This window comes from Toxotes jaculatrix, chromosome 8, assembly GCF_017976425.1.
Source record: "Toxotes jaculatrix isolate fToxJac2 chromosome 8, fToxJac2.pri, whole genome shotgun sequence".
NCBI lineage: Eukaryota > Metazoa > Chordata > Actinopteri > Toxotidae > Toxotes > Toxotes jaculatrix.
Window position 1 is genome coordinate 9,836,922 of NC_054401.1, and position 10,411 is coordinate 9,847,332.

A 10,411-nucleotide genomic window follows, 5' to 3' on the forward strand; every position below is an offset into this window, starting at 1 on the left:
CTTATTTCAAAGCAGCTCACTTCCATCGTGAGCAGTGGTTCAGAAAAGTGATCAATACAGATGCATAAGTGAGCAGAAAATTGTAAGAATAACGTGCTAAAAGAATTTGCCACTCTCTTTTCATTTTGTGGAAGAAAAATCACCTGCAGCCATAATTCACAAAGCCCTCAGATTGTTGTTAAGTTGTGCCACGTTAGCCATGTAACACTACTCTCAGCCACACAGAGGGAAATGTAGTCATGCAGGAACTGATGTGAGAGGCTGAACCCATGGAAATTGTCCTCCATGTTTCAACCTAATCAAGTCCGGGCAATTAAGAGAGGTCAGTGTATTCCCACAGAAGGACATTGATCCATGGACAGAGATCTTGTAAGTGTTTGGCAAAGTCACTGGTCCATATAAGAATCTATCATCCAATATCTGCATTAATCCCAGCGGAGTAGTTTTGATATAGATTTGTTCAACGCAGCGACAAGAAGGCAGGAAGTCTCACAAACAGAGGACTTTATTCCACCACTGACTGCAGTACATCAGTACTACAGACAGAAAGACTCTCACACCTTCACTCCAACTCACACAAGAACAGAACAGGGAATTTAACAAATAAAAAAAGTAATTGGTCACCAATTTAAAATCTTTTCATTTGCTCTCTGTGGGACCTTTCCTCAGACGTATAATGGGTGTCGACTATCAGATGGAACCTGGCAGAGTTATAGATAATACAATGCCTTATTGTAAATCTATAACTCTGGATTCAGGAGAATGTGGGTGATGCGGCATAGTGCAGTGAATTGGCTGGTTGGTTTACTCCTTGGAGGCCATGTGGGCCATCAGGTCACAGACACGGTTGCTGTAGCCAAACTCGTTGTCGTACCTGGTGAAGCAAGGAAAAAAAAAAAAAAGGAGTCAATATGTATCACTGGAAGTAAACATGAAGATATGCAAGTAACCCATGCTGAAGGCGTACCATGAGACCAGCTTGACAAAGTGGTCGTTGAGGGCGATGCCAGCGCCAGCATCAAAGATGGAGGAGTGACAGTCACCGTTGAAGTCTGTGGAGACAACCTGCAGGAGGAGAGAAAGCGCCACATTAACAAGCAAACTGACCCAAAAATCACTTTAAAGATGAATGAGATAACAAAACACACCTGGTGCTCTGTGTATCCCAGAATGCCCTTCATGGGTCCATCAGCTGCGGCCTTCACAACCTTCTTGATGTCGTCATACTTGGCCTGTAGGGAAGAAAAGAGGTTTTTTTTTAATTCTAAACACAAATGTAGAAAACGCATTCTTAAAATTCTTTTAAGAATTGGTGAAGCCAGACAAAACACAACAGGCAATTTAACACTGGCAGACAAAACGTTACATAATGTACATACAGTGAAACGTATTAAAATATACTTCTTCTATAAAAGCAGTGTGCCTTATCACCTTGAACATGAGCACTTTCGTTTACGTGGGCAACAGTCATATCACCAGGCTTGAGCATGTTATGAATGCTTGTGTTGCACTGTAACTCACGGGTTTCTCCAGACGGACTGTCAGGTCCACCACTGACACGTTGGGGGTGGGGACGCGGAAAGCCATACCAGTCAGCTTGCTGTGAAATATGGATATACAGAAGGCAAGATCAGAAATTTGATTCACTGGATTTAATGCAAGCCCTGATCATGGGCTTGGATCACAAAGATAAAGTTTGTCTCTACAGTATAGCCATGTGTTTTGGCACTGACCCGTTGAGCTCGGGGATGACCTTGCCGACAGCTTTGGCAGCACCGGTTGAAGCGGGGATGATGTTCTGGCTGGCACCACGGCCGTCCCTCCACAGCTTGCCAGAGGGGCCGTCCACAGTCTTCTGAGTGGCAGTGATGGCATGAACTGTGCTCTGATAGACAAATTCACAGAGAGGAAGAGAAAGGAGGATGATTAAATAAAGCTTAACCCTCCCCCCATTCTAACTTTGTAAAGTCATGTTGGTGTGTAAATCCGTTTTAGGGGCTGCTTAGTGTTTTGCTGCCAGATTGTTCTCAGGCAGAGTGTTTTAATCCTCACCATCAGGCCCTCAATGATGCCGAAGTTGTCATTGATGACCTTGGCCAGTGGGGCCAGACAGTTGGTTGTGCAGGAAGCGTTGCTATGGAAAAAATGAAGAAAGAGCATTAGACGGCTGAGGATTTTCAAAATACATGCTTTAGTTGGCTGAGGATTTTCAAAGTAATTTTTTGCCAAGGTAGATGTATAACAAGTGAAACACTTAATAGTGATGCTATAAGTTCAAACTACAGTCATAAAATTTGAATTTTTGGCATTACTTTTAAAAACTGAACTTCAATTTCAACCCACTTAAAGGTACAAAAACCACATGACCAAACAAATAGTCTGAGATAATTTCTGATTCTTACCTGACAACCTGAAGGGATTTGTCGTACTTCTCATGGTTGACACCCATGACAAACATGGGAGCATCAGCGCTGGGTGCAGAGATGATGACTCTCTTGGCACCACCCTTCAGGTGAGCCTGAAAGGTTGTGTTGAAACCCAAATAAGTTTTTATCCTTTTGTTGCAATGTAATTAGACAGTATTATATGTTGAAGAGCATGGGACCGGACTGAGTACGTACAGAGGCCTTCTCAATGGTGGTGAAGACACCAGTGGACTCCACCACGTACTGGGCACCAGCCTCACCCCATTTGATATTGGCGGGGTCCCTCCTGCAAACAGAGGGAGAAAAGAGGGGTTAGAGTCACAATATATCCTTACTCTGGTCTTTCTTTTGTGCATGTTTGTGAAAGTATATTGAATTGGCATGTTTCAGCGCTTTAAATGTTAAATGCAAAAACACAAAGTGAGCTCACTCATGGAAAACTGTGATTTTATGTCCATCGATGACCAGCTTATCACCCTCAGCCTTGACCTCACCCTTGTAGCGGCCGTGGGTAGAGTCATACTTGAACATGTAGACCTGAAGAAGAAATGAGAAGATGATGAAGATGTGATAAGGAGGGGAAAATCACCAAATTGTGGCAGCTCACAAAGATGAAAGAGAAATTTGCCAGTTTAATACATTAATTCCTAATCTGGATTGAAATCACATGAACAAATTATTTGCTCAGCATCTTAAATTCATCATTTTCCTGAGTGATTCTCATCTTAAACATATTTGCCGAGATAAAAGAACAGGAAAAGCTTCCAAACATCAGCCAAAATTTTACAAGCATCACCATCTTCCTGACTCACCATGTACTCCAGGTCAATGAAAGGGTCATTGATGGCCACGATCTCCACCTTCTTGGAGCTGAAACCAGCACGGGTCACCAGACGACCAATGCGGCCGAATCTGAAAAGTGAACGGTGTTGTTTCTTAGTCTGGCCTCTAGATGGTGATAGGACACCATGTAACTCTGAGCAAAGTCTTTGGGTGATGTGGTCACAGTCATGTCACAGAGTTACAGTGAAATTGTTCTGCACGTGCTTATTAGGTGGACACAATCAGTCTGAAAATCAATCACAATGCAAAATTGGGCTTTTGGCATTCACTTCAGCGTAAGCATGGCCTACTTCACATCACAGTTCTAGCTTTTCCCCCTTTGTGTGGGCTACATAACCCCCATGCAGGAGACCTGAAACCACAGCTGAAAAAAGGGCAGGGTTCAGGAGGAGGGGCCGTGGGAGGTGTATGTTGCAGAGCTTATGGCTGCACAGCTCTCACACTCTCCTCTCTGGGGGCTAAAGTCGAAATGAACCTCTAATGTGGTAATCCTGGTGACGGCAATGCACTGTTTGATCAGCGGCTGAGTTACTTTTTAACCGTGGGTCCAAAATCCTGGCACAGATACAGTCTGTTCTCAGACACTGGGGGAGGAGGAGGAGGAAGAGGGGTGGAGTGATAAAAAACAGATCCATGAGATAGATAGGTAGACTTTAACGTCAGATCATGTGTGTTAGACAACGTTTAAATTACGGAGGTCACCTTTCCACCTGCTTCACACAGCAAAAAAAAAAAAAAAAACCCAAAAAACAATCCCCTGTTGAATAATCCCCATGCTGAAGCCAGCGTCCACATTGTTATCTGTAGAGGGCCAAAGTTCAAAGATCAAGAAAAACATGAGAACAACTCGGTGACTGTGCACACGTTGGTGTGTGTGTGTATCTATTACAAGACACTGTTCCTTGTTCAGCAGTTGTATGGTGTCACTATTAATTAATCACAGAGACTTCAGTTTGTTCTGCTATTCAGGTCCTGAAAGTCAAAGTTGAAGACTCATCTAATCATTAAAAGAATGAGCTTCAATAAAAGACCAGTCCGATCCAGTTTTCAAAGAGTTACTGTGAATTCTTCATAGGTGTCTTATAATGTCAGAACTCTGAACTTAAAATTTTGGTAGTTTAATCTTTTAACTGTCATTATTATCTAAAAACTAACACTGGTAGCTGGACTGGACTTTTCATGTTTTTTTCCCCAAACTAGTGGAGCCATCCAGTCATATACCAGTCATATACATAGTTCGAACATGTTTATCTTCATTTATGTTTCAATAATGAATTCAGTAATGACTCTTGATACAGAGATGCTGTGTGGAAATCAGACAGTATCCATCATTAACAATCTGTGCGTATCTTTAAAAAAAAAAAAAAAAATATCTTAAAGGCATTTTGAAAACTGAACCAAGGCAGCCATTATAGTAAACCTCAGTTACACGTGTGCGTGCACAGATGAGAGGGGTGTGGCATTGTGAGTTGGGGGTGCAAAGGGTGAATGCTGAAGTAAAGTGTGTGTTGCTCATTTAGTTTAATTCAGCATATTTGTCTTTGTCGTCTTTTTTTTTTTTTCAAGTGAGGGAATAAAAATGTTCTCTTACCCATTGATACCGACTTTCACCATTTTGTCTGGGTTGGTCTAGTCCTCTGGAGGGAGAAAAAGAAGAATCATGCTTCCTGCTGAATACTGATAAATAGCATTTATGGTGGCATACATTTATGATGCCTTATATTAGCATTCACTCGATGACAGACATTGTCATTAGATTGTGTGTTTAGATAAGCAAAGAGTTCAAAAGAACCTGCAAACGTATTCCACTGATAAGCTATCTGTGACCACAGTCCAAGAAAATTTCAATGAAAATCTGCAGACTGCAGTTTTTTTGGTCCAAGTTTCAAAACAAGAACCTTCCCTGCATCTGTAGAAAAAATCTAAACAAAATTACAATTTTACATCTTCAAAAGTAAACTCATTTAAAGCAATAATACAAAGCAAAGTGAACTTCTTTGAACTTTAGAGCTCATTTCCTTTAAAATGAGGCTTAATCAAGCCCATGCAGACTGTCCCCAGCTGATCTAAATCTAATTATTTAGTCCTGCAGCCTGTTGCTGAGGCCCTGCAGCTTCCTGACCCTCTCTGACTCAAATCAATTCATCATCTGAGGTATTTACCGTTTGTGAGATGCCTCAGTCTGTCTTGCGACTCCGGGTGTGAGTGGGGAAGAGCAAAGTTAAGCTCTGTGTTTTTATGATTGACCAGAGTCTAACGCCACACCCCCCTAATGGTCACTGCTCCTCGCCCCGCCCCCTTTGAATGTCAAGGTCGTCAGCCTGCAGAGAGGCATGCAAACTGGCCTCTGCAACTTCACTTCATGTGAGTTGAACAACCGAGAAGCTTCTCTCTTGTCATAACATGTCTGCTGCTAATAATAGGCCTAAAGTTTGGGAATATTTTGTTTAAGTTACATGATTTCAGTCACAGCTCCAGTGCCATCAAGCCTGACTTTTGTTGCCACCTTTAAGAGGCTTAGACATAGATACTCAGATATTAAGGTCCTCATATAGTGGACTGAAAAAAGAGAGGGGTCCCCCACTGACCTTCTCAGTAAATACAGACGCACAGAGACACAGAGGGAGCAAACCAGGGATCAAATCTCTGCCGTCTGACTCTGACATTTAATGTCCAAAGACCATGACCCTTCACTTTCAGACGCTCACCCTGCTTTCTCTGTCTCTCCATCCCCTAAGCAAGAGTCATAGGCTGAGTCTTGGTTACTTAACATATGATTGTTACGCATGTGCAGAGGAGGTGTCTTCAGATTTGGGTCCATTTTCTCAGTCAAACTGTTGATTTTTCAGGGTATTTAGAAATGACTGACTCCCAAAACAGAATCTGGATGGTAAAAAACATGTCTTTGAAAGACAGGTTCCTTTCTGCTGCACGCAAAGTCCTGGCACTGTTACACTGCTTCTCTTTTATTCATTGCACACAAAACATGACAAGGCCCAGCCAAGTTGGTTTTGTTTTTTGAGTTTTGACTCATTTGCCTGGCAACAGAGTTCCTTTGAAAAGAAAGCACTCCCAGGGGGATTATAAAAAATATTAAACCTGAATTATGAGAATGTCATTTTAAACCAGAGGTTAATTCAGGTTGGATCCTGTCTCTCTGGATGCATGCTGGACCTCACCACTGGACAGTCCTGACAGTGAACTGAAAACTTACGTCTTTTCCAACTCAGCAGTTCATGTGGTTAAACATATTTTGCCGCAGGCTAACAGACATGTCACTGCACCAAAACTGGACAGTGTTGGTGTGTTTTATGGCTGCAGTCCAATGGTCCAGACATAGCTGAACTACCACAACCCTGAGTGCATGCATGCCAGTCTTGGCCTCTGCTTTGCAGCTTAAGGTCAAAGAGGGGAAGTAAAGGTCGGGCTAAGATTAGATGCTGGCTGGCGAGTCAACACTTGGGCCATGTTATACTCTCAGTACTGTAAATGCTGCCTCATGCAGATCACATGTTCTTTCTACATCACAACAGCCAAACTCTGCCCAACTGTAGAGAGGAAAGTGAAACCATTGGATAAAATTTATGGGGAAATTTTCATTTTAGTAGCTCAGTAGAACGGTTGCTGTAAAATGAATGAAAATTATTTAAAACAGCAACAATCATGGCAAAGTTTATTTACCATAATATTTATCTACTGTAAATATAAATATGCACAAGTGTTTTTATAGTTTACTTTGACAGAAAGTACAGTAACAAGAAAATGCGTGTAGTTCTGTTTGGTGATCTGTGCACAGTCGTGTGCATGTAAAAAGGGCCTTCAGCTATGGAGAGAAATTAGACTTAGAATGGTCACGTGTATTACATGATCTACAAACGAAAAATAAGATTTACAAACGTGTACAACGTAATTTTGGGTACTCACAAATGTGTCTTCCAATTTTGAGTCTAACTTCTCTCCATACTCACAGTTTTGCAACGTGTATCCTGCTTTAAAGCCCAGTACAAGGTCCAGAGAGTAGCTCTATATGGTGACAAACAGATAAAGAAAAGCACATTCAGACTGCCATCTAGTGTTGGGGTAGAAATCTGCATCCATGTGCCTATGTCAGTCTTCAACCTAAATACCAGAATTAACATGAAGTCATAGAGAGACAACATATTTTACTACATATTTTTCATTGATTATTATTTTAATTATTTGTTTTAATCTGTCAGTTATTTTCAGTCAAAACCCTAAGATATTCAAGTTATAATGATTTAAAACACAAGGAAAAGCAGGAAGCCAGTGTTAAGACGATGTTCTGAACAGATCCTACATTTACTAGTAAGTGGACCAGTTGGACTGGGATGTTGAAACAGCTTGAACATTTGTGACAGCAGTTTAACTTCTTTCTGAATTGTTTCAAGAGATTTTTTTAATGTACAGTTTTTAACAGATTCCCTCAATCAAAACATGTATAATTAACATGTTTTTTTTCCCCCACTCATGAACCTTTGATCACTGCCTCCAAGTCTGAAAAAAGCTGTTCATGTCATGTTCTTAAACTGGGCACATTGCTGGCACAAGGACTGCCAGTATATGAGATTATCTGACAAACATGCCAGAATATTTATTTCCATTCCCCTGTATAATGCTTTAAGATTTTTTTTTTGCCCTGGGATCTTGGCTGTTGTGCCAGAATTCAAATCAGCAGCAGAGGTTTTTCATACATACAGCGGTTATTCGATTTGGCCACCCGTACTCCAGAATGACTGGAGAAGACTTGTAACTTCCTCAAACAGCCACTGGAAAGCACTAAGAGTTAAAGAAACATACCTGTCAGGAGAATTTGAAGCTCTACTTTGATGGACAAATTGAGATGACGCGTGTCAATAGACAGTAAACAAACTGGGATGTAGATGTAGGATAGAAGTGAACGATGAATCATTCAAGACTCTGTGAGGAAAAAAAATAGAATGTGGTAAATGTCAAATCCATTTATTCATGCAAATCATAAGTAAACATAAAAACACTCAGCAGGAATTATAGGTACCATCAATTTTTGGACATTTATGTCCACTACACCTGCTTTTAAACACAATCTCGTGGCCACATAATGTCTAAACATCTTTACATTTACTGTACGCAGACAAAGCTAGAAATACATAAAGTGCCAGTTTACTTAAAAAACACACAAAAAGCCCAACAATCAAAGGTGATCATTTGATGTAAACATAGCTCACATCTTCTAATATTCAGTTTAACACTTAAACATGGAATAAACTACAGCTGTTAAACAGCCACGATAGTGTGAAGCATCTGATCTACGCTGGGTGAAACCACATTAGCAACACTGCAAGTTTACACCATACTACATGTAGTCTACAGGCATGTAAACATCCTTCACTGCAGGTGAACGCCTTTGCATGTGTGTTTATCCTTATTATAATCTAAGAAGGATGCCATCAGTCTTTCTTTCTCTCCTCTCCCCACTAACAGCCCAGTCCACTCATGGACCCAATCCTATCCAGCTTCAGCCCAAAGCATCCCCGGTTCCATCCCCTCCGTGACCGGTCTGGTTCTGCACGCTTCTGATTGGCCAGGGCACCCTTCAGCAGGCGCAGCCAGGGGGTCTCAGGCTGCGTTTGTGCATCAGCCCATTTGGGGTACTCAGCTGCTTTGACCCCAGAAGAGAAGGTGGACTGCTCCTCCGGTTGGCTGTTCAACAGGTTCTCCAGGTCGTCCAGAGTCAAAAGGTCATTATAGCGTTCCAGAAACTGCTCCATGAACTGCAGAGTGGAAAAAAAGATTCAATTTAATTGCCAGGGAGTGTACGAGGGACAATAATTCAATCAGTGGTACATTTCATTACTCTCCCCTCCATCTGGACTATTCTTTTGTATCCTCTATTCTTCCACTCTGAATTCTCCTCAGTCCATTCTTTTTCTTCAATTTCTATCCTCCCCCATCCCCTCCCCCGCTTCGTACCTGCACAGCATCAGGAGAAGGATGCAGAGCGCGAGCCTCTGTGATCTCCAGGGGTGTCAGGAGGAGCAGAGTGGCACAAAGCAGCACAGGACACAACATGGCAGCAGAGATGAGGAGCAGGAACGACTGGTGCAGAGAAACTGGAAATGCGCAGGCTCCTAACACCCAATTGCAAATTAAATTATATGGAGAAATTAAAATTACTCGTGCAAAATGCACAAAACACAAATATATACACACACTTTTATATAAAACAAGTTTTGAAGAATCTTTCATAGAAAATAATATGAATGGACTTGATTAGTACTGTGCAGACACTGTTTAACCAATCCTCAGTCAGTATCTTCAGGATTTTAAAATTTAGTCTTTTTTTTTTTAATTTAATTTAATGTAAGAGGAAGACCATACAGATGAACAATGCAACAAATGTAATGTATTTAGGGAATCTATCCGAAGATAATTTGCTGGCCCCGTCTTTCTATATCTGGTAAAAACAGTTCATCAAATGAGTATGTAAAACAGATGCAGGATAAACTTATTATATTAATATTTCAAAAGGAAAACTTTGTCGTATTAAATATTTTCAATTTAAGGATCAGTTAGTGTTTCAAAAAGTACTATATGGGTAGTATGCCTTGTAAAATTGAAAGGATTTAATCCTTCAATTGTAGAAAATGAAATGTTTGGTTATAAAAAACTATCCAGCTCCATTTCTAGCTCTATCCAGTGTTAAAACAACACAATCCTATTCTAGTCTTCTTTGATTACTTTGGGAAATAATTATTGCAATGATCAAAAACTATAGAATAAAGTGTCTACATTTATTTTAACATGAATATCTAAAAGGAAATTGGAGTGCTCACCTGTTGTTTTCTCTCAAAGCTTGTGGTGTCTTCTTCTCTCACAGACTCTTCTCCATCTCCCTCGTTCTTAGTCTCTCGGCTACCTCTCACTTGTTGGCACCTGCCTGGAGCATCACTATCTCACTCGCCTGACTCCTCCCACTCCTTGCTCTGCGATGGAACTGAAAGGATGATTTTCTTCCTCTTGCGTCTGTCCTCTTGGCAGAAGCTGAATGTTGGGGCATCAGCTGGGATGCTGCAGGGGTTTTGTAGAGCCAGAGATGACCCCCTCCCCCCCACTCACCCTCCTCCTCCTCCTCATCATCATCT

The 10,411-nt window shown here is 41.3% G+C and overlaps 2 protein-coding genes across 2 annotated transcripts; both read right to left on the minus strand.

Annotated features, from left to right (window-relative positions):
• Positions 1–487: 487 nt before the first annotated feature.
• Positions 488–5,542, minus strand: gapdh (glyceraldehyde-3-phosphate dehydrogenase). The gene is made up of 12 exons (XM_041044285.1): positions 5,432–5,542; positions 4,861–4,906; positions 3,239–3,338; positions 2,857–2,963; positions 2,622–2,712; positions 2,403–2,518; positions 2,053–2,134; positions 1,734–1,885; positions 1,522–1,600; positions 1,149–1,232; positions 968–1,065; positions 488–874 (listed from the first exon to the last, which is right to left on the minus strand). The coding sequence occupies exons 2-12, from the start codon at positions 4,881–4,883 to the stop codon at positions 805–807; spliced, it is 1,002 nt and encodes a 333-aa protein (XP_040900219.1). The 5' UTR covers positions 4,884–4,906; positions 5,432–5,542; the 3' UTR covers positions 488–804.
• A 3,201-nt stretch (positions 5,543–8,743) lies between these two features.
• wu:fj39g12 (uncharacterized protein LOC563937 homolog) lies at positions 8,744–9,348 on the minus strand. Its single transcript, XM_041044352.1, has 2 exons — positions 9,240–9,348; positions 8,744–9,040 (listed from the first exon to the last, which is right to left on the minus strand). Exons 1-2 carry the CDS (start codon positions 9,336–9,338, stop codon positions 8,744–8,746), a joined length of 396 nt encoding a protein of 131 aa, XP_040900286.1. The 5' UTR covers positions 9,339–9,348.
• Positions 9,349–10,411: the final 1,063 nt, after the last annotated feature.